Raw genomic sequence first — 24,166 nt, 5'->3', positions numbered from 1 at the left:
TACTGTATGTGCATTTAATACAAGTTGATATAATAGAGGTGTTCAGATTCTTACAGGTATCCACATTGAATGGAAAATTTTCACATCATATATGTAATCCAGACACCATCATGTCGACATTTGTTTGTACCACAATCAGAATTCATGGCAATTTTATATAGCTGAAATATATGTATATAAAAAAGTCGTATTATGTTTTTTATTCATTTATTTGTGAGCTGTGTTTTTTTCCAGTTTGATTGAAATCAATACATTTACGCATGACATGTTTATAAAACAAAAACATGCTTAGCAAACCTGTAGATTAGACAGAATCGGAATCCAAACCAATAAAAAAAGTCATTTTACCATTTGAAACTCTTAGTTTGCAATGTTTTTATTTAGATGCAGTTGTGACCAATCAGCATTTGCCGTGGCTGCATCAGTCCAGCACAATGCTTAGTAAGTGCAGCGCACACTTCTTTCTGTACCTGCTCCGTTCCTTTAATGATCAGCAGTAATCTTCAAATGGTAACATTTTATAGTATAGCGTAAATGGCACAGCTTCATCTTCTATCACCGTAGCTCAGAGCCACAATTAAATAGGTCAAGTCCCAATTTCTAATACCTTTGGTTACATTGCATTATAGGCTAAACTGTGATTATGCAGTTTATCCAAGCAGAGAGAATGGCCGAACCATAAACAACCACTGGCTTTAAAGTTTAGACAATGGAATGAAGTGCGCACATTTGTCAAGCTTATTTGTGGCTTTCAGTAATTTTCTACAAACACGCAGCTGAATAAAAAATGTGTCATTTATTAACAAAAAAAATACTTGATGTCACCTGGATTTGGTGTCAGAGAGGAGATTTATCAAACTGTCTTACAATAGGCATTAGAAATGAACGAACTTCAATTTTAACTCCGGGTTTGGCAACTTCTACAAAGCCAAACACTCAACATTTAACTTCCCGCATATGGCAAAGAAATTAGAGAAATTGCCAAACCTGGAAAAACTTGAAATTCGCATATCTCTAGTAGGAATATTCCTTGTTGTTCATAGTGACCAGTCAAAGCTCATATTGGTTGCAATGGGCAACCAAAAAAAATTCTACTGTAAGTCTTTTTGATAAATCTTCTCCTGTAAATAGGGAAATATTAATATTTCATTAGTTATTTCTAGCAAAAGCTATTTGTTGTAACAGTCACAGCGCAAACTGTGTATATGCCGAAGTCCATGTCGTTTTGTAAGTAATGAGTCACTTTTATTCAAGATATGATATTGTGGATATGAAAAAGTGAGGGCACTCAACAAGTAATAAGGAAAATTGGTAGCTGCCCTTTTAGGAGGAAGGAGGAATTGCACATACGAAAAGGTCACCAAGCTTTGGAAAGATGTGCCTGCTCTTGAGAGGATCCTCTCTGACGTTGCTTTATCTGCTGCTGATGGAATATGCCACAAATTCTTAGGTTAGTCTCTTTCTTTAAGATAAGAACCGCACTAACTTGATCTAGTGCTAACATAGTATTATTCTGCTATACTACACTAGCATTTTTTCCCTTTTCTTTGACTGTACAGTTATGTAAGCTAGAGAATACTCTGGTACCAATTCCATAAATCCTATTGGCTACATTATCAAGATGGTTCTAACCAGAGTGGTAACTTCAAGAGATGTGGTTTTAACTCTAGCATCAACTTCCAGTAATGCGTGGATATTCCTAGTGCTACTGGTACACAACAGAGCTGCCAATATCTGGGGATCCACATGCAAGGGGCCTGACGTCACATGTGGTTCCATAGTCACAGGCTGGGGAACAATTTATTAATGAGTAAGACATATGTTCTTAGAAGTGCAAATAATTTATATTTGAAAGAATAAATTGATGCATGAAACACAACACGTTTCTTCTGTATCAATTCTCTTTGTGCTGCTACTGTATATCCAGGGAATCTCATAAATGTTCGGTCACAGAGCTTTGACTTCATTAAACTAAGAATCGAGCATGCAAAATGGGTAATTTGGTTCTGGATCATATTAATCCCAAAGAATAAATTCAATGGTTGCTGTTAAATTAAATCCTGAAGAATAAAACTTCTGACCCGCTCCACAGTAGAAGATATGAAATAACTCCAAGAGTTGATTCTGTAAAAATATCTCTTAAAGAAAGAGATTCAGTCTATATCTTCAGATTACAGATCACTCTGTGTTTCCTCTTTCTATTTGATGAAGTTTTTAATGGTCCATCTTTGTCCTGTACAGCTCCGAAGAATCAAATCTACTCCTGCATTGCCCCTGTTTTCAACTTCTAAGCAGCGTCCTGTACCTTTATTCATTATTGCTCCATTCTGAAAGAAACGAATGGTAAAAGAATATATTACAGGAACACAAAGTATAGAAATCCATATGAAAAATATTGAAAAAACAGAGACCCAAGTGCAGCATGCTATAACACCTCCTTACATCTCCCCTCCCAAAATGGAACCTGCGTAGGACCTGCAGCTATTAATTAGCTTGGAAAAGCATCTTTGACTCTGGGGGTGTGTTCACACTATGCAATCCAGACGGATAACCCATTGCGGATTCCACCGCTCACACCAGCTAGCGGCTGTGCACATCTCCGTCTGTGCCATTGACTCCATTCTATGGTTGGACGCATTCCACCATCCGCCCAAACAATTCATGTCAACTCTGTTGTTAACCATAGAATGGAGTCTATCACATGGGTGGAGATGCGCACAGGCATGAGCGGTGGAATCCGCAAAAGGTTATGCGCCTGGATTCCGTAGTGTGAACACACCCTTAAGGTCCTATGAAAAAAAAACATTTTTAACTGATACACAATAAATTATGACAAACAAGAGCTTTTACGAATGACCTAAAAGTCATTAGCTACGATAGTTGCTATGATTGTTACTATGATCGTTCACTCCTTCAAAACCCAGCAAAACAGCGAACAATGTATACAGTTAATGAACACTCAGTGAACTATTAACAATGATTTTATGGTCATCGTAAATAATGCGATCAAAGACACACAAATGATTTTTCGACTGTTGCCTACATATACGCGGAACGATTATCGTTTATATTCAAGCAATATAATGATTTTTTGCACGATAATCGGCCCTTGTAAGATGGCATAGGCTGTATCTCAGTTTTCTAGGCGTTCCTTACGCTGTATCCACCCGCTGCACGGAGTCGGCAGACAGCGGGAGTCAGATGCCGAGATTTCTGGTTCGTACAAACCAGAAATCCGGCAGGTTCGCTCATCTCTAGTAATAGGGCCTTTAGTACATGAGAATAAAAGCTGTTTTTTTACATACTTGAACCCCAGATGGATACATGAAAGGATACATGTCTCCTTGACCTACAAGCTATCTAGCAGCGACAGCAGTTTGGAATGTGGGTTGACAGATTAACCTTCACGTCATCTTCATACTTTTTCAGTGCTAATTGCCTTTTTTTTCTTTCATTCCTTCTGTTATGACTAAATCTTTTGGGACATTGGCGCGGTCTTTGGATGCGTAAAGTACGACCGAGAATCTGCTTTTGGCCATAAATTGTGTTTATTCTGTGCTTGCATTCTGAGCTGGGGTTGTACTCTGTCTTACTCCTTCTGTTCTACTAATTCTTTTCCCTGCCCAATACGTGTCTGCTCTGCTGAGTTCCCTTTTGGCCACTTAATAGTTAACCTCTGTTTTGGTTTTGAATGACATTTGTTTTCTTCATCCCCTTTGTGTTTCTGTTCTGTCTGTGGTCCAATCGCCTTCTGTACAGGGTTCCTGGCTTCCATTTAAGGTCTCTGTGTCTGCCTGTACCTTGACGGCTGTTGAACTAGTCTTTTGCCTGCTGGGTCTCCTGTGGGCTGTTGATGTATTTCTGACCCTGCTCTGTTTACTTGCATGCTGCCTGCCTTGACCTTTCACCTGACTTGTGACTTAGCCTGTGGATTCTGACTTTTTCCATTCCTGCCCGCCGTTGTGACCTTTGACCGCAGGCCAATCTCTTATTGTGTTTGTTCATCTTGTCTGTATTATTTGTTACACCTATCCAGGCCTGAGACCATCGCCCAATTGATTGCTGCCATTTAGGGCAGGTTGCGGCAAGTGGGCTAAGACAGTGGGTGCGGCTGAGCCTAGGGTTCACTGTCCGTGTCTCTTTGTTATATCTCTGTGACATCAGTCGTGAAACTTTCTCCTTTTTCTTTTTATTCAACAGTTTCGTTATTTGTGAACTTTTTTGACAGCCATAATACAATGCTTTGGTCGAGTCTTCATAAATTGCCTGCCTCTACTGACCAAAATTGTTTTGATAATGTTATAATTGATAACCGATTCTTAGAAACCAATAAAATAGTCTATATTTAGTCTAACTTAAACTCAACATAAATTAAAATTATTATGATAACATTTGCATTCAATTGATAACATTTGCATTCAATTGTCAGAATGCTAAATTTTCAAACATTTAATATATTTAAGGAAATTACAAACATGTCTGTCATTGACCAGCATTAGTAAATGATAGTCACCTGTATAAAGCTCCAGCGTTTATGAAGTGTGCTTTTCACCTTATCACAATCCATAAGTTGGGGAAATTTACTTTTTTTATTATCCACCAAACAGCGAGTATCTGGTAAGAGAATTGTGCTCCCTAGAGTACCCAAATGGAGGTAGCCTTCTTTTGTATATCTTCCAAGCTGTTAACATATAAATGAAATAGCATTACAATTGTATAAAGAAGATACACTTGGATGGTACATGCTGTATAATAAAGAAAAAACAACATTAATATCCCCCAAATTACAGCATGCTACAATATATATGTTTATTTATTTACATTTTTTTAACATATTTTTATAATAGGCAAGGAGGTATTTTTAAACATTTATTGGGGTGGGGGGTATAAGTTTTTTTAAAAAAAATACTTAAACACTTTTTAATATTTAAAATTTTTCATTAAATTGCATATACTGATGTATGCTATGCCATAGCATAGCACTGATCAGCACTATCAGTGATCTGTACATAGAGAGCAGACTCTTTGTACAGATTGTCGATCCGACAGGGCGGAGGTAAGTGGCTTACCCCTGCCTGTCGGTACAAGTAACTGGGACCCCCGCAGCATGGCGGTCCCGATCAGTCAGCAAAAAAAGGAAAAAAGGCACAGCAGCACAGATAAAGAAGAAAGTTATTGCAGGTGGGTGCACGTCTCACCAAACCGGACCCTGGAAGATCATAAGTCCAAAACAAAGGAGAAGACAGAACTTCCAAAGGATTCCAAATTTAATATCACATCAGATGTGCAATGCTTCGGCTATTATAGCCTGATCGGTTCTGATCAGTAATAGGTTCCTATACTGTCATTGACTCTTTAAATTCTGCAATGCATAGTGTGGTTAATGACAGGTAGCTGCGGGATCGCAGCTGCCTTTCATTATCCTCAGCTCCAGAAACACTGATATGTGCATGGCCTTTGCAGCGGTCCCGCACGTATGAAAATATATACATACAAGTATATATACATTCCTGCTGCAAGGGGCATCAGTGCAAGGTAAATTTATACACGTATTGCTGACATGAAAGGGTTAAAGATTTCAACATCTTTTTTATATAAAGTGAACCTATGATGCAAATCTTTATTATAATTTCATTGTTTACAGGCTCAGAGTTACACCAGTAATGAAGTGTCATACAGTATTTCATATCTCTCCACAAGTTGTCAGCCCTTTTCTGCCTGATAAGGCTATCACGATCAAATGCAGCTCATAATATTTAAAATTAATGTGATTCATTATGCCCAATAAGTAATTACTGAGCTATTGATGACTACTTATCAAAATAATGAAGCCGTTTGTTGATAGATTTAATCTTCTTGCCAAAAGAAAAAAAAGTTTATAGAAAACTGTGTAGTTTAGAGCCGAGACAACAGAGCAGGTATAACAATCCATTATATGTATAAATATAGAAATTATATCTAAACCTTGTTATTCTAAATTAGCACCACATTTTGGGGACTGGTAACAAAATAAATATTTATACAGCATGTAAAGTTTCTCCATGGCAAAAAGGCTCTCAACTTGACTGCTTTATTCTTTGGATAGCATAGATCAGTATATGCAATCTAATGATTGTATGTTTTACAGTAAATACAAGAGTAAAAAAAGAAGTGTAATTAAAAATATAAAAGTTTTTTAAAGTATTATTTTTTTAAAAAACGTATACCCCCCCAATTAAAGTTTAATATACCTCCTTGCCCATTATAAAAATAAAAATATGTAAAAAAATAAATAAACATATTACATATCGTAGCGCGTGGAATTGTTCACTCTATTAAAATATAACATTATTGTTCCTGCACGGGGAACGGCATAAACAAATAAAAAAAAAAAAACAAGGATTGCTGATAGAATTATATATCAGGAAAAAATTAATAAAAAGCGATCCAAATTTTTCTTTTATACCAATATGATATTGAGATCATGATGCAAAAAAAAACAAAAAACCACAGCCAGCCCTGTAGATGGAAAAATGAAAGCGCTATGGCTCTTAGAAGACAGGGAGGAACATTGCATTAATTTGACCCGGACATCCTGGCATCAATGGGCTCTTTCATGAAATGGTTTAATAATACTCTGCATCATGTGCTCTTCATATCCCACAAGTTACTCCTCTTATGTAGAGGAGCAGAAGAGCTGGTGGAGTGTAATAATATGAGCCCCCCCGGATGTCAACTGAATGATAGTGACATATTCTGCTCTCCAGAGCGTGAAGATCCGTTTGCATCATTTGCTCATCTTGGCCAGTATTGCTAAGCAACGACCTGAACATATTTGGGTTGCTACTTACTAAACAGCAGTTCTAAATAATTATGAATTGGGAACTCGGAAACATTTTAACACTGTGGAAAATCAGTAGGACAGAGTTCAAATATACAGTAAAAGTTTGTACTAAGTATATAAGGGGGCTGCTCAAAGAAAGAATTTTCCAAGAGTTAATGTATGCCAACCACAGAACACTGCGGCATCATCTGTAAACAACAACACAAAAGCAAACCACATATGAATAAGAATGAGTAATATTGATTGTCACTTAACTACTAGAAGTTTGGTAATATGTATTGATGCTAAGAGGGTTAAATTTTGTAATGATGTGTAGGCCTACATATAGAGACCTACATCTGTACACTTTTTATGCAGGTCATGCATAAAACCACAATTAATATATAAAATATCAGCTTTGGGGTTGACACTAAAAAAAAGATGTTCTACCAGAATACGGCTATGTTCCCTCTTCCCACTGATCATGATCATTATTAGCATCTATTTAACAATACGGCCACCTTCCTCCAATATTATTACGCATTGGGAACATAGCCTAAGACTAAAATATTTTTTTTAAAGGCAACCTATACTCTATACTAAAGCCACTAATACCACAAATAACATTCATCTCTTAAAACAGCATTCAATCTATCTGAGCAGCATTAAGTGGTTCTCTATAATTTTTATATAGATGGCATAATCTTCAATGCGACAAATTTCAATTCCAGGTACGAACACTCCCAAATGCATAGAGCATCTTAGGGCATCAAAATAAAAGCCAAGAAAACCCCCTTTAAAAAAGTGGTGTATGGTTGCAAGTGCTCTCTGCATCACACTATTCCACCAGCTGCTAGAAGTGTAACACAACATTTTCTATGGGCCACACATTTCCTTTACTAACCATATTGAGCAATGAAACTCTTAGATACCTAGTCATCTTTTAAACCCTTCATGACCAAAGGTCATTAAAGCATGGATGTCTATGTCCCAATAAAGCAGTGCTCTGCTGCTAATCTTTAGCAGCTATAATGCTTATATTTTTTCACCCAAAGGGCTGGTTGGGGGCTCTTTTTTTGCCATGATCTATAGCTTTTATTGGTATCATATTTAACATAAATGGAATTGCATAGCATTGATCAGTACTATCAGTGCGCTGCTCATAGAGTCTGCCTCAGGCAGACTCTATGACCAGATGGCCGATTGGTCCACATGGAGGTAATTATGAGGCCTCCGGCAGTCAGGGAAGCTGATTAGGACTCACACAGTCACACTGCAGAGGTCCTGATCATTCAGTGTCAGGTACTTCTCTTGTCAATGACTACCTTAAATGCCAGAATCACTTTAGATTGTTGTGTGTTAAGGGTTAATGGCAGGCAGCAGTCTGATATCGGCTCCTGGGACACTAAAGTGTGTGGGGCGGCTTACACTGAAACAGCTCTGCACACATTAAAGCCACTTACAGGTTCCTTAAAGTTCGTAGTGCATGGCGCATCAGAAGTAGGAATGTTTATAGCTGTATTGCTGATGTGAAATAATTACTCTATTATGTTATGATTTAAAATAGGGTGGGGTTAGAGAATTAGAGGGGGTGGGGTTAGAGAATTTGTTGACACTTTGAGTTCTGAAACTCATATGACATGTTCATTTGGTTTCACATTAGTCTAAAGTTGATAAAAGTGGACTGTTTCAACCATAATAAACATCCATAGAGTGGTATTTGACAAAGAGCAATCATTTGTGCCGACATCATCGAGAAAAAAGTCGACCTTGTTTAAAATCTTCAACTGAGAGCCATACAAAGGATCTTTCATTTAGAAAAGAGCTTTTATTTAGAAATAATATTTTCTTGAAATAATGTTCCCAGAATGTTCCCAAAAAGCACATTAATCCATAGCCATCTATCCATAGCCATCTATATCAATAGTTTAAATAACTGTTACTGCCAATAAGGGCAAAAATGTGATTGGGTGAGTTGCAAAACAATCATTTACCAGACAATCATTTGACCTAGCTGAGCCTGTCATGATGTGAACTTACACACTTAGGCTATGTTCACAGAACAGCGTCCGTTGCTATGTAGGGCATTCAGCACGTTCCTGCAGCCGATACCTCTGCATCAGCGACAGGATTGTTCTTTTTTTTTACTATTGATTTGTGGGCACCATCGGGTGTGCCCACAAATAAATTAACCATTCACTTCAATGCAAAGTACGGCCGCCCCCACACTTTCCGTTGGGTGAACAGCTATTATTTCCGAATGCTGTTCATTAAACAGCACCCTGAAATAATAGACATGCCAATTACTTTAACACCCGTTCCAAAGAATGGGCGTTAAAACAACGATGTGTGAACACAGCGGGCGGCATTGCATTGACTTCAATGCAATGCCACCACTGCAGTAAAGAATGGACACTGATTTCATTATAACCAGCATGCGTTCTTTACTGAAATTTGCTATGTTCCCACAACATTTTTTCTGCTCCGTTTAAAATGACATCTGTCATTTTGAGTCTAAAATAATGGACGTTATTTAGTTGTCTGGCCTCCTCTTAGTGCAATGATGTAATTTTTTTTTCCTTTTTTTTCTTCTTTTTTTTTAAATCTAATATTTCTTTATTTCTTTTACCCCCAAAAAATAACCATCTCCTCAACAGAATAATAAATACATAATTACATAATTACAAAAACATAATCCTTATCATCAAATCATGATTTGAGCAATTTTACCCCCCCCCCCCCTGTCCAGACTGCGAGAAGCAAAAAAAAAAAAAATGAAAAAAAAAACACCCTTTACCAGCCACTCCAGAATCTCTTGTGCACTTGTTCTCTAGGAGTCTGCCCTTTCGCCCTTACCCATTCCAGAGATTTAATAATATTAACCTGGTTAACCCATTCATCCACTGATATCAACCTATCGCTCATCCAATTTCTCAGTATAATTAGCCTTGCATAAAATACCAATTTTACCAGAAGATTCTGTCTCTTTTTTTCCTTAGGTGATACACCCCAAACCGCCATTTCTAGGGAAAGAGTCTCAGTCATTAAACCCTTACTCCGTAACATACCTTCAATTCCATCCCAGAACAATCTACTCTGAGGACAGAGACAGAATAAGTGAACCAAATCAGCCCCTTCTTGATTACAATAATTACAGGAGGAACTATTTCTTGCCCCAATTATATACAAGAACTGTGGTGTATAGTGAATTCTAAACTGTACTAACCTATGCTCCATATTAAAAGATACTTTCCTAATGTTTCTTCCTATTTCTTCCCAGCTATCCTCCAAAGTGAGACCACAATCAGTTTCCCATTTATTTCTATATCCCGGAAGGATTATACCATATCTTTCCATCATTAACCTCGTATAAATTTTTGACGGTAAACCTTTAACCCCGTGTATATTCATAATTTTATCAAGTGCCCCGTTCTGTTAAACAAAAAACCTACTTTTATCTCCAGTGTTCCTAACCGTATTATGCAATGATGTAAAAACGTCCGGTATTCAATACATTGTGTGCATTGGACGTCCGTCTTTCCTTTGACTTCGATTAATTGCCATTGCAGTCAGTTAAATCGCGGCAAAAACGGATGTTATTTTAAATTGCAAAAACGGACGCCTTTTCTCTATTTATTTTTGGCGTTATGTGAACATAGCCATATAACATTGTGTGAACATAGCCATATAGATCCTTATAGCTCTAATTATAAAGCCTGCATAATGCGTTTATGGAACCAGACCAAGGTCCTTACAAGCATACAGCACTCTCATAGTAATAAAATGTAAAGGAAATATTAATATTTATGTACAATAATTATTCTAATAGTTTCAAGACATATTAGACAGTAATAGAAAAAAAACACAGAAATGTTACACATATAAAATAAACTTTACATTAGCAAACTAATAAGAACTGGTTTGTTTGTTTCTAAATCGGCAGTTTCCTACTATTACATTATTTTAATAGAGCTAATGAATCCGCCGCAGATGCATCTGATAATTAGATTTGCTGACACAAGTCAGAAATAATATCACTTCACTGGTTTTATGGGTAGTTATGCTTTATAAACAAGCCCCAAAGTAATGCAATTACGACAAGTTCGTTATTCTAGAATAACTAAACTATTACTGCTCAATTGTGTAAATCTTTATAATCATCTATATGTGACTCTAGCTGATGAACTGTGAACCATAAAAGAAAGAGAAAGTGATCTAACCTGAGGGCCCCATCCATGACACGGATACATGATAGCTGTGTGATTCTCTTGTGGGCCTTGGTCTAGACAAACATCTTTAGCTTTGTTGTTCCGTAGCTGTGAAAACAAGAACATAAGGGTTTTTATTTTTTTTTATATTTTAAAGAACAGTTTAAAGTGTTTGGAAAATTGATCTATTGCTTAGTGACTGCTGAAATGGAACAGTGTTTTCAAAATGATGTTCAACATGGCTCGGAGGTAATAATGTGTCTTTGTAAGACGGGCAATGTAGCCTGGGAAATGAGTATGCAAATTAGCTTTCCCCAAGTTGGAAGAAAGCTGTCTGGTGCCATCTTTTAGAAGTAGACCGGCTCCTTGCAGGCCTCAAGAAGCCGTAAAACAATCCTCAATATTGTGGAGCACAGGTATTGCAATCACCTGAAGTTGACTATCGATTTAAAACCGCAATAGCAGTTGTGATATGGATATAGCCACTTCAGACCAAGTATCAAAACAAAGAAATTTATTTGTAGTAGCGACACGTTTCGGTATAAACATCCAGAAGTGCCTTTCTGAAGGCACTAATGTGCCCCTGAACATACAATATTGCACTAGGAAGTGCCCTTTCTTCTTCTCTTTTGCTAGTGCCATCTATTGGAAGTAGCACCCTGAATGGCCCAATAAAATACCCTGAAGCCAAACCAAAATTTCCTCTAAAAGCAAGAGGAGCTCTATTTCTAAAGCAGTTCTCCAGCAATGTATGACCAGGCTTGTCACTGCCACAACCATGGTGACTGTAGCCAGGACCTGCTGCTCACTACTTTTTATTCCCTGTCACAAGCAGATAGTCTGACAGTCAATTGTTGGCTGAGACGACTACCACTGCAGCCCGTGACTGGTAGAGTGTCTATTTGCCTGGAAGTGCTGAGCAGCAGGAACTTAGTTGGAATAGTGCAAAAATGAAAAAAAAAAAAAAAAAAAATGTATGAGTCCGGTTGTTTACAGAAATACCCTTTGATAAGTTAAGGTATATGCACACAGAGTAATTCTCATGGAAAAATCTGCCATTTGCTCCCCCGCGCTCCCACTTGACGTTCGGACTGTCACATAGGCTCCATTATATGCTCGGGCGGATTCCGCCGTCCATCCATAGAAAAGACATTGCCAATTCTTTGGTCGGACAGCGGAATCCGCTCGACCATAGAATGGAGTCTATGGAGCCATTGGAGAGCAAAGCGGAAGCGTGTGGGGACGAGTGCCATATTCCGCACAGAGTTTTCTGCGAGAATTACTTTGTGGTGCATATACCCTCATGCAGTAATATGTTAGCAATCAATAGTTGTCAATGAAGCAAAAAAAAAAAAACTTATCAAACCAAAAAGGTTTGCAAAATCATAAAATCAGTAAAAATCATTAATGGGGTTGTCCAGTGGAAAAGAATTTCTTTCAAATCAACTGGTGTCAGAAAGTTAGATAGATTTGCAATTTACGTCTATTTGAAAATCTCAAGTCTTCCCATACTTATCAGCTGCTATATGTCCAGCAGGAAGTGTTTTTTTATTTACATTCAGACACACTGCTCTCTGCTGCCATCTCTGGCTGAGACAGGAACTGTCCTGAGCAGGAGAGGTTTTCTATGGGGATTTGCTACTTCTCTAGACAGTTCCTCTCATGGGAAGAGATGTCAGCAGAGAGAACTGTTTCTGAATGTAAATAAGACACTTCCTGCAGGACATATAGCAGCTTATAAGTATGGGAAGACTTGAGGTTTTTAAATAGAAGTAGATTACAAATCTATATAACTTTCTGACACCAGTTGATTTGAAAGAAAACATTTTTCGCTAGACAACCCCTTTAACAATGAAGGCTATCTAAAAACAAATAAACAAAAAAAAACCAGCCTGACGTCCACTGAGTTGCCCTTAATTTAATATGCTATGTGTGCCATTTTTACAAATTTGTTGTAATTTAACCCACTGTTGACACCTGCAGCTTTTCCTGACATGTCTATTTTACTAAATATATGCATTCCCAATAAACAATAGCAGTTCTGGAACAGCTTTTTATGGCTCTGTGTGCATTTTCTTTCATACTTTTAGGAGAAATGTATGAGTAAATAACCTACTAGGTTACTAGATGGGGGCCGTAGCTAGGATTCACGGGGCCCCATAGCCAAAAAACTGCAAGCCCCCTCCCCTACGCACAACATGAAGCACTGCATATACACTGCATGTACTCACACTCCGGCCAAAAAATAGAATCTCCTGTGGCCAAAGGCACAAAATTGACTGGCAGAGCAGCACTTGCTGCTTGCCCTGTTAGTCCACTGTATTTAACTATATGGCCCATTAAGAGCCCTTATGGATAAATACATAGGTGCAGGAGCAGACTACCTTCTGTTTTACCCCTTATGTACTCCAGTGTGTTAGTGACCCAATGTTCAGAAGACAAGGAAATCTTTGCTCTACTGCTGGTGCACTGATAACTCCTGACCTCTGCACAACAGGCAGTGAGTACAGAGGTCAGGGGTTATTAGTGCAGGGAAGCAAATTTTTTTTTTGTCTTCTGCCTGTTAACCCTTTTTTTTGTGTTGCAGCGTGTAAGTAAACATTGAGCCACTTACACACTGCAGTACATAAGGGGTTAAGCAGAAGGACACAGGAGACTCTTATCTTTTCCCCAGTCTGCCTCCTGCACAGACCCATAGCAACCGCCTACCCTGCCTCTATGGTAGCTCTGCCACTGGGGGCATGTCACTATACTAACTGAGACTATCCAATTAAAAGCTTTCAGGATAGGACTATGCCTCCAATTGGTAACAATTAAAATTTAGTCAAAACAGATGAAAGTTTCATAATTATTGTTTCACATGGAATGTGTGTATTTACTAGGACATATCAGGAGAAGCCACATAGCCTCTTCAAACATTACATATGTATGTGACCCCATTAACTAATATTTCTATCAATGAATAGATGAATAGATTTACATAAAGCAATTAGTCTAAACATTTGGATAATAGAACATGCTGTACAATTAATTTCTATTCTGGGCACAACCTCCAGCTATTAATTCCAGTAAACAGATTAAACTATTCAAATATATAGTTTTAAAAATTCTGTATTCAAATATATAGTTTTGAAAATTCTGTATCCATTAGAATTGAAGTACTAAATTACTTTGGCATTCATACTATTTTAAAAACAGGTTCACTATAAAGTACAACCTAGCTAATCTTTTTAATGGATGTTATTTTTCAAATGCATTATGCACCTTCTATTGTGATTAACCCCATCAAGTCATGTTTGCAGCATAATAAAGTTTTTTTTTTATCCACGCATTCATAACTTTATTATTATAAATTATATTATAATTGTATTATATAATATTGTATTATATTTTTTTGCTAATGCAGCTGTGTAAGGGCTTTTTGTAGGAAACATTGTATTTGTTATTGGCACCAGTCTATTTAACTTAGCTTCTATTGCATTTCTTTTCCTTTTTTTTTTTTTTAGAAGGAATGAAAAAAAAAAAAAAGGAGAAGAATAACTTGGGTTTTATCTCTGAAACCTAGGTCCAGATCTGGCAGGGGCCGGTTAGGGGTATCATGGCCGACTGTACCATGGACCCTACAAATCCCTAAATTTTGCCAGGATAAAAGCATGGCTACATGCTTTACTCCCAGGAACCCCCCTTACTCTGACTTGCAAAAGATAAGTCTATGGAGCCAAATGAGCCAAATTGAGCGGTAAGCCAAGGACTCTTCTCTTCTTTCCACTCGGCCTTCTCCCCTCCCTCAGCACTCTTGCCAGTTCCCTGCCCAAAGCTGTTGCAGCACATCTCATTGCACTGCAGGCTTTTGCACACTTCTGCGCCACTGTCAGTGGTTGGCTAAGCAGGCTGTCATTCAGAGGTGGACCTGGACACCTATAGGAGGACATCGGGGGAGAGCGGTGAGGTAAGCCAAGGCCTTTATTTCCTATCCACATGAAAACCTTGTTCACATACTTTTTTAACCGATTCTAATATTATGTATTTAAAAAAACTCTTGCCCATATCAACTAATAGGAGGTTAGCTTTCAATTTTTAACACAATTTGTTAAAATAAAAGTCGAGCTTTGAATAGTTGCTATGGGCAAATCACAGTTTTTGTCCATATTTATACCTCCCTATATGTATCAAGATAACTGTGTTAAAAGAGAGTATGTATTAGTTACAGGAACTGCATGTAAACAATAGTTACTCTACCTCTCCATAAGCAACAGTATTATTGTATCTTCTCATTTCTGGATAAACATTATCCAAGTACCATTGGAAGTTTTTGCATTTCAAGCTTTTCCGTAAAGCAATTCTTTCTGATATGTCACCAATGTCAATTCCTGGGTTCTGAAACATTGAAAAAAATGAATTTAATATATTTTTCAATACAGTGAATTGTATGGTATTGTTTTGGTTTTGTTGTTAATACCATACCTCTAATGGTAAATTCCATGCAATGTAAACATGTGATTTGTAGTCATCCATCCAAACTTCAGCTACCCGTAATGCATTTCTCTTTGTGTAGAAATCAATATTGTTGTTATATGGCTTTCTTTTGCGCTCTATGTGGGCCACTCTTGAGCATGGGAGAACTTCCATACTTCCACCACACAGCCACACCTGGAATAAAGTAATACTCATCAATAATAGCAGTGTTTGTCCACAACTGGTAACCCATCTAATTATGTAATGAGGACAGTACTGCGTCTGTCTACTGGAACCTAGCCATAGAAACATAGCTAAATTTATTACAAGAGGAGACCTTGTCTTAATGAAACAATCCCTTTAAAACGAATATACCATCAAGAGGAGTGAACTTTTTTACCCCCACTACCCTGACAGCACTGGCGTGGGGATCCCGGTGATGCGGTAAAGTTCTCAAAATGCTTCCCAGTTTTCATCTGTCACATTGCAATGGTAAAATTAAAAAAAGAAGTCCAGTGAAACAAAAACATTACAGAAAGGAAAGGGGGCGCTGTAACATTATAAACATATACGTATAGTTACCCATCAACAAATAGTAAAGATGATCCACCGCTCCGGAGATAAAACATAGGGGGAGTGCTCCGGGGTCTCTCTAACGGCTGCCGGCTGTCATTTTCGGACAGCATACAGGTATGCCGCATGCCTGGATCCTCCAGCTGCAACATCACGGCCCTGTTAATAGATTGCCTGCTCAGCCAGTCAGTAACTGTGACATTGTCCCATCCCAGTCTTTGATTGGCTAAATGGGCAATCCATCATCTGGGTATTTGATGTTGCAGCTGGAGGAGCTGCAGGAGGCCAGTGGCTGTCAGCAAAACCAAAGAGCAGCGATAGGGGGCATGAGGATAGGTAAGTAAACTTTTTTATTATGTTCCAACACCCCCCATCTTCCTGTCATTTTTTAATTTCACAGGACTTTAAGGGCCCGTTCACACTGAGAGAAACAGCCGGAAATTCCAAGCGGAACCTGTGCTGTGGACCCCGCTCGGAATCAGTTTGGAATTCCATCTGCCTCACTGTCTTAATGTAATGTCTTGCGCGCCTCCACTTTCTGCTCAAAGAATTGACATGTCAATTATTTGAACTGGGAGTGGCAAAGAGTGGAGGGGCGCAAGACATCACATTAAAACAGAGAGGCAGGGGAGATTCCGAGCGGATTCCCAGCGGGGTCCGCGGCACGGGTTCCACTCAGAATTTCTGCCTGTTTTGCTCAGTGTGAACGGGCCCCAAAGCTGAGGTCAGTGGTTGCTGTGTGCAAAAATAGAATATCTTACAATAATGCACATGTAAATACAAGTGTTTAGATTGTATAGACATAGAATTTATTTTCATATTTATCATGTGGATTTTAAAATCAGGCCGTTAAATATTGGACAGTGTTCCATTTAATTGTTGTGTTGTTGTTACTTTCCCATCTAGACAAATGCCAATGCAAACTAAGTAATTCTGACAACAGGAGGATTTTAGATTTCCATTAAGTAAGGTAATATATAGACATGTCATTTATTGCTTACTTTATCAGACTATGAAGTATTCATTGCCAGAAGGCCCCTGCCAAGATGTGAGCGAGCAGATAATAGTCTGTCTAGTTTCCACAGATATACAAAAACTTGATCTGTGGTAATCCTTAGAATCAATCATCATGGTACATTAAGAATAATTCATTGTAAAGTAGATAGACAGCTGAATTAGTGAATCTTTACCAAAAAAAACATTACACCATAAGCAATGTGAATGCAAATAGCAAGGTGCCTATTTATGCTTAGGATACACTTCATGTATTATACACATCCATTATCATGCCATTACTCATAATTTACAGATGACATTTTAAATCATGCCATCTGCAGATGTTGCCGAACACAATAGGGAGGATTAGTCAGAGTAAATGTATGATATTGATGGTGGCAGTGACAAACACTTTAACCTTTTCTGTCGACATTTGATGTCACTTGACTTTAACCAGCTTGTATTTCTTAAATCATTGCAGTCTCAGTAATATACAGACCATGTAATAAAATGAGGCTTTCTAAGCATATTGTATACATGAAGGAGGCGTCTAAGTCTCCTTTCTGAATAAAGTGGCAGTCATGTGTGGGCAATGCTGCTCTGTTTATTATCTAAAGGATTGCCAGAGATAGCAGAGCACTGTTAGGCTATGTTCACACAACATCAAAAACAAAGAAAAGATGTCTGATTTTTCTGTTTAAAAAGACGTCCATTATTGCCATGATTTAATTGACTTCAATCCAATGCACACAATATATAAAAGAACGGACGTTGTCTGCGCAGACATCAAAATTATTTTCAGGTGTCTATTGCAAACAGCGGACGTTATTTTTTTCTTGTTCACACATAGTTTTTCTTTTTTCACCATCCTTTCACCGTTTTTACTATTAAATTCAGTTCCCTGTCAGCTCAGACAGGCCGTTCCGAAACTGCAGCAAGCGGGACCGAGGAGGAAGCAGAGGTTGCATTAGGTATTACAACTCATTGCCATTTGCTTCAATAAGCCTGAGCTGCAATGCAACATACAGTTTGCTAAGAAAAGTGGCACCGGGAGAAAACAGCTATGTTTTATCTCATCCTGGATAACTCCTTTAATGACAGCATCTCTGCCCACGCTGCTTACTGCTTATCTCTTCATAAAAAGAAATTAGTTTTACACCCTCCACCTTCCATAATAATGTACAGGCTATCACTCATAACAAAATACAAACCTGCTACTTGTAAATTAGATGCAAAGTGTACAACTATTGTGCTATCTATATCTCTGTTTTCATTTAACTATAATTTCACAAACCTGTTAAAACCGATTGCTATTTTTTTTTCCGGTTTAAGCTGTTAACTTGCGATACTATAAAATTCACTCCACAACATCTTGAAAACAGAAATGTTCCAAATATAGAAATTAATTCCACCTTTTTTTATTTATTTATTATACCTACAATCGGCTAGAAAGAAAATCTTCCGCAGTGTACAATAGAAATTCATTTAATTGGTTACTTAATGGTTAAGCGCATGTTACTCTTAATAATATCTTAATAATATGAAATCTATTTTTGTATTTTAGTTAATTTGCTCTGACACACATGACTTCAAGTGGGCTTATGGATCGTTTGAAATGTTCTGAATTTCTGCAAATAATAGTTAAAGAAATAGTATTGCTGCTGCACATAGCTGAGCCCTCTTCAAACACGCCTTTTCCTGCATAACCTGAAAATTACCAGAGGCAGTAGAGAAGGGATAAGTATTGTGCCTTTTAAGGCTATGTTCACACAAAGTCTAAAAAAGAGAAAAGGCGTCAGTTTTTGCTGCGATTTAACTGACTCCAATGCAATGCAATTCATTGTGTGCATTGGATGTCCGTCATCCCATTGACTTCAATGTCAATGGGATGACAGACGTCCAAAGCACACAATGTGTTAAATTATGGATGTTATCTGCATGGTTGTAAAATTAATGATCATGTCACTTATTTCCAGTACCGGCCGGCCCATCACGGCGATCATACTTTAAAAACACAGTTTTGCCGGGTTCTGCACCCCTCAGCTAGGTAGCTGAGGGGTGCAGAACAGGTGTGTGTGCTGCAGGTGTACCATACTCACCTGATCTGGGCGTCCGGAGCGAAGATCTGCGGTCCGCGGCGTCCTCGCGTCTTCTTCGCTTCACTTCCGGGTTCGGTCGTCCAGCGTCGGAAATCTTCGGAAACGCTCGGGTCCTCGGGTTCGGCGGGTCTCGGCAATCTCCGGCAGCGTCGCTCTACTGCCCCCTAGTGGCTGAAATAGGTATGGCCGCCATTCCCATTAGAGGATGCCATGATGCAATTACAAAGCCTCTGTGCGGCCAGGAAACCCCCCACAAGTGACCCCATTCTGGAAACTACACCCCATAAGGAATCTAACGAGGAGGGCAGCGGGGATATGGCCCCCTGGTGACGGCCACATTTGTGGCGTGAAAATGAAAAAATTGTATTTTTTATTTTCACGGTACATGTTCCACATATGTGCCCGTCACCAGTGGGGTCCATATGCTCACTGTACCCACTTGTTGGATTCCTTATGGGGTGTAGTTTCCATAATGGGGTCACTTGTGGGGGGTTTCTACTGTCTTGGCAGCACAGGAGCTTTTTAATTGTGACATGGCCTCCATCCTCCATTCCAGCCTCTAAATGGCGCTTTGTCCCTTTGGTGGCTTGCCCTGTGCCCATATGGCACATTATGTCCACATTTGGGGTATTTTCGTACTCAGGGGAAATTACCCTACACGTTTTGTGTTCACTTTCTTTTTTAACCCCTTGTGGAAAAGGAAAAAAAATCAAGGCTAGACTAACATATAGTGTAAAAAATGTTTAATTTTTACACAAAATTATTGATCTTGTCTTGATTTTTTCATTTTCACAAGGGGTTAAAAGATTAAAAAAACATTAAATGTGTAGAGCAATTTCACCTGAGTACGGAAATACCCCACATGTGGACATAAAGCACCATGCGGGTGCAGGGTAAGCCTCCAAAAGGAAGGAGCGCCATTTGGCTTTTGGAGGCTGGATTTGGCTGGAATGGATTTCGAGGGGCCATGTTGCATTCAAAAGGCCCCTGTGTTGCCAAGACAGTTGAACCCCCCCACAAGTGACCCCATTATGGAAACTACACCCCTCAGGGAATGTAACAAGGGGTGTAGTAAGCATATGGACCCCACTGGTGATGGGCACAAATGTGGAACAATATGGCGTGAAAATAAAATATTAAATTTTTTACACTATAATGTTGGTTTAGCCTTAAAATTTTTCATTTTCACAAGAGGTTAAAAGAGAAAAAAACACACATAATGTGTATAGCAATTTCCCCCGAGTCCGTAAATACCCCACATGTGGACATAAAGCGCCATGTGGGTGCAGGGCAAGCCTCCGAAGGTAAGGAGCACCATTTGGATTTTGGTGGTTGGATTTGGCCAGAATGGATGATGAACCCCATGTCGCATTTACAGAGCCCTCGTGCTGCCAAAACACTGGAAACCCCCCACAAGTGACCCCATTCTGGAAATTACACCCCTAAAGGAATCTAACAGGGGGTGCAGTGAGGATATGGACCCCTTGATGACGGGCACATTTGTGCCGTGAAAGTGAAAAAATGAAAATTTTCACTTTCACGTCACATTGTTCCACATTTTTGCCCGTCACCAGTGGGGTCCATATTCTCATTGCACCCCTTGTTAGATTCCTTGAGGGGTGTAGTTTCCAGAATGGGGTCACTTGTGGGGGGTTTCCAGTGTTTTGGCAGCACGAGGGCTCTGTAAATGCGACATGACCCTTGAAATCCATTCCAGTAAAATACAGCTTCCAAAAGCCAATTGGCGCTCCTTCCCTTTGGAGGCCCGTCCTGCGCCCGCTTGGCACTTTATGTCCACATGTGGGGTATTTCTGTTTTCGGGAGAAACTGCGCTGCACGTCTGGTATTTTTTTTTTTCTTTTATCCCCTTGTAAAAATGAAAAATGAAGGCTAGAACAACATTTTAGTGTAAAAAATAGAATTTTTCCTCTTTTACACCACATTGTTCTGAAAATCTGTGAAGCACCTGTGGGGTCCAGATCCTCACCGCACCCCTTTTTACATTCCTTGAGGGGTGTAGTTTTCTAAATGGTGTCCCTTTAGGGGTGTTTTTTAGGTTTTGGCACCCCAGAGCCTGTGCAAACCGGAAGTGGTACAGTCAGAAATGACCAAATATAATGGAGGCGTTGAAATTCACTAGGCGCTCCCTTATATCTGAGGCTTGTGGTTGCGTCAAATAGCGCAATAGGGCCACATATGGGGTATTTCTATAAACTGCAGAAACGGGGAAATCAATATTGGGGTGCATTTTACCATTATGAAAGATATTGGATTACAATAAAATTTCTGCACAGAAAATAAAAATTTTCTAATTTCTTACACACTTAGCTTTTATTTCTGTGACTCCCCTAAAGGGTTAAAAAACTTTCTGGATGAGCATTTGCAGAGTTTGGGGGGGTGCAGTTTCTGAAATGGGGCGCTTTGTGGGGCTTTCTAACATACAGTCCCCTCAAATACACTTAATGGCTGCGATCACACTACGTATATTTCAGTCAGTATATGTATATTTCAGTCAGTATATTTCAGTCAGTATTCCAACCAAAACCAGGAGTGGATTAAAAACACAGAAAGGATCTGTTCACACAATGTTGAAATTGAGTGGATGGCCGCTGTCATACACTGTGTGAACCCAGCCTAAAACAAATAAACGTGTGGTGATTTATTTACTTATGTAAATGCATTTTTTACACGCAAAAAAAAATAAAAAAAATAATAATAATAAAAAAATAATTTATATATATATATATATATATATATATATATATACACACATACATACACCAACAAAACACAACAATCACTGAACTCAGGGAGAACAGTGAAAAATTCCAATGGAGTACTCATTTACGAGTCTCCATTGATTGTCCCATACAAAATTTAAATATGCAAAAAAGGGGGTCCGTGGAGCCTCAGTTACGAGTCTCAAAACACGGGAATAGCCAGATATCCCTCTCTCCAGAGAAGGAAGCCCATTGCCAAGGGGTGCCCCCCTAGTGGGGAGAGCACCAAACCACCCTGATACGTAGTCCCTCAGGTCCTCACTCTGTTGCGAGCTTTGGGACCTAAATAGAGAAACACCAGGGTGGCCCCTGTAAGTCAAAGTCTAACTCTGTGGCGAGTATAACGACATAAAACAAGGGTTACCAAGGCTAGGCATCCATCCACAAACTGCAGTTTCGGGGTATTTGCCCCTCATCAGTGTGGAGCAGGATTCTGGCTACTGGGGCAATGATAAATAGACCAACAAAACACAACACTGAACTCAGGGAGAACAGTGAAAAATTCCAATGGAGTACTCATTTACGAGTCTCCATTGATTGTCCCATACAAAATTTAAATATGCAAAAAAGGGGGTCCGTGGAGCCTCAGTTACGAGTCTCAAAACACGGGAGTAGCCAGATATCCCTCTCTCCAGAGAAGGAAGGTGTTTCCCTATTTAGTTCCCAAAGCTCGCAACAGAGTGAGGACCTGAGGGACTACGTATCAGGGTGGTTTGGTGCTCTCCCCACTGGGAGGCACCCCTTGGCAATGGGCTACCTTCTCTGGAGAGAGGGATATCTGGCTATTCCCGTGTTTTGAGACTCGTAACTGAGGCTCCACGGACCCTCTTTTTTGCATATATATATATATATATATATATATATATATATATATATATATATTGCATCAATTTCGAAAAAGGTTGCACGCAGCCAAAAGCCTCTTGCTCCAAAAATAGACTAGCCATTCACTCATTAAGAAATTGCGCTTTCAATACCTCAGTCTATTACTCAGGCTGCAGCTATAGACCACAGACAAGAAAAAAAAAAAGTACCCTGATAAATTCAACCATAGTGTAGATTGAGAGAAACAGTATATGGAGCATTCTCCCCTTAAGATGAAACAAGTAAAGATCTGGAAAGTGATTGCAGTCTTGTCAGCTATTCATCTAAATTTAATTAAAATGTACACGTGTCAGCTTTCCAATAGTCAACTTGTTTCGCTACTCTATGCTTTCTACAATGCATTGGTTTGGAAGTTGATTAAAGTGGACAAATGAATCTTGATGCTTCTTATTACACTATGCCAATGACTTCTTCCTTACCATAATCACTTTAATCATTCAGAGCAATGGTAGACCTCATCTGACCCTGCTACTTAAACCCGCATTAGTCTTTTTATCACATTTTGTTTTATTCCTACATTTCATGACAAAGATTTATAAATAATATGGACAACAAACAAGAAACCGAATTGAAAAAAAAAAAAAATAAAAAAAAAATTAATAGCTGAATTCTGTTAATTATATTCTAGCACATGTATCACATATTTTATTAGTCAGATCCAATTTTCAGAGAGTCCCAAATCACCCACAGACATGAATTAAAAACTTAGGATTTGGGCTGTCTACAGATACTACTAGACAGAGCATGGAAGCTCATAGTTTAAGGCTATGTTCACACTACGTAAAGGTACAACCATTGTTGTGGAAGGCAACAACGTCCGTACTTTTGGCGCGGTGGAACAATGCCTGTTTCTTTATGGAATCCCGGCCGGAGCATATGCACATCGTATACGCTCCGTCCGGGATCCCATACGGGGCCGCAAATAACTCACATGTCAGTTTTCTGCAGACAGAATTCAGTGAATTCCGGCAGTAGAAAGACCTGTCAGTTCACACAGTGAAGCAAGTGGCTCCGTGCGCTATGGGAAGCCGGCCGCGATGATCCGGGCACAGACCGGCTGTTCCGTGACCCGGCCAGTGTCACGGAACGGCCGGTCTGATACGTAGTTTGAACATAGCCTAATGTTGTATATCTACACTGTACTTTTAAGGGGTTGACCTGGCTATTAGAAGTGATGGCATAACCTCAGAACAGGTCATCCATTTTAGTTTGGGATGGATTTGACTCTCGGCACCCCACCCCTAAGAAGCAATGGTTTTTACAAGCCATCAAAAATTATTTAATTTTGGGGAACAGTAGCATAATTTGCGTTCTGTGGCAATTTCTTGTGATTTTGCGATTTGCTAATTTGTGATTAAACAGACTGTA

At 39.0% G+C, this 24,166-nt stretch overlaps 1 protein-coding gene across 1 annotated transcript in view; it reads right to left on the bottom strand.

The window, feature by feature from the left end:
- Positions 1 to 220: 220 nt before the first annotated feature.
- GALNT17 (polypeptide N-acetylgalactosaminyltransferase 17) overlaps positions 221 to 24,166 on the bottom strand; it is a 214,539-nt gene continuing 190,593 nt past the window's right edge. The window contains exons 7-11 of the mRNA XM_069971179.1: positions 15,475 to 15,660; positions 15,250 to 15,387; positions 11,023 to 11,118; positions 4,514 to 4,681; positions 221 to 2,327 (exon numbers count right to left, since the gene is read on the bottom strand). Coding sequence (XP_069827280.1) covers positions 2,199 to 2,327; positions 4,514 to 4,681; positions 11,023 to 11,118; positions 15,250 to 15,387; positions 15,475 to 15,660 — 717 coding nt within the window. The 3' untranslated portion in view covers positions 221 to 2,198. The remainder of the gene's footprint in view (positions 2,328 to 4,513; positions 4,682 to 11,022; positions 11,119 to 15,249; positions 15,388 to 15,474; positions 15,661 to 24,166) is intronic.

This window comes from Dendropsophus ebraccatus, chromosome 5 (assembly GCF_027789765.1).
Source record: "Dendropsophus ebraccatus isolate aDenEbr1 chromosome 5, aDenEbr1.pat, whole genome shotgun sequence".
Taxonomy (NCBI): Eukaryota; Metazoa; Chordata; class Amphibia; order Anura; family Hylidae; genus Dendropsophus; species Dendropsophus ebraccatus.
This window is presented reverse-complemented; position numbering and strand designations above follow the sequence as displayed.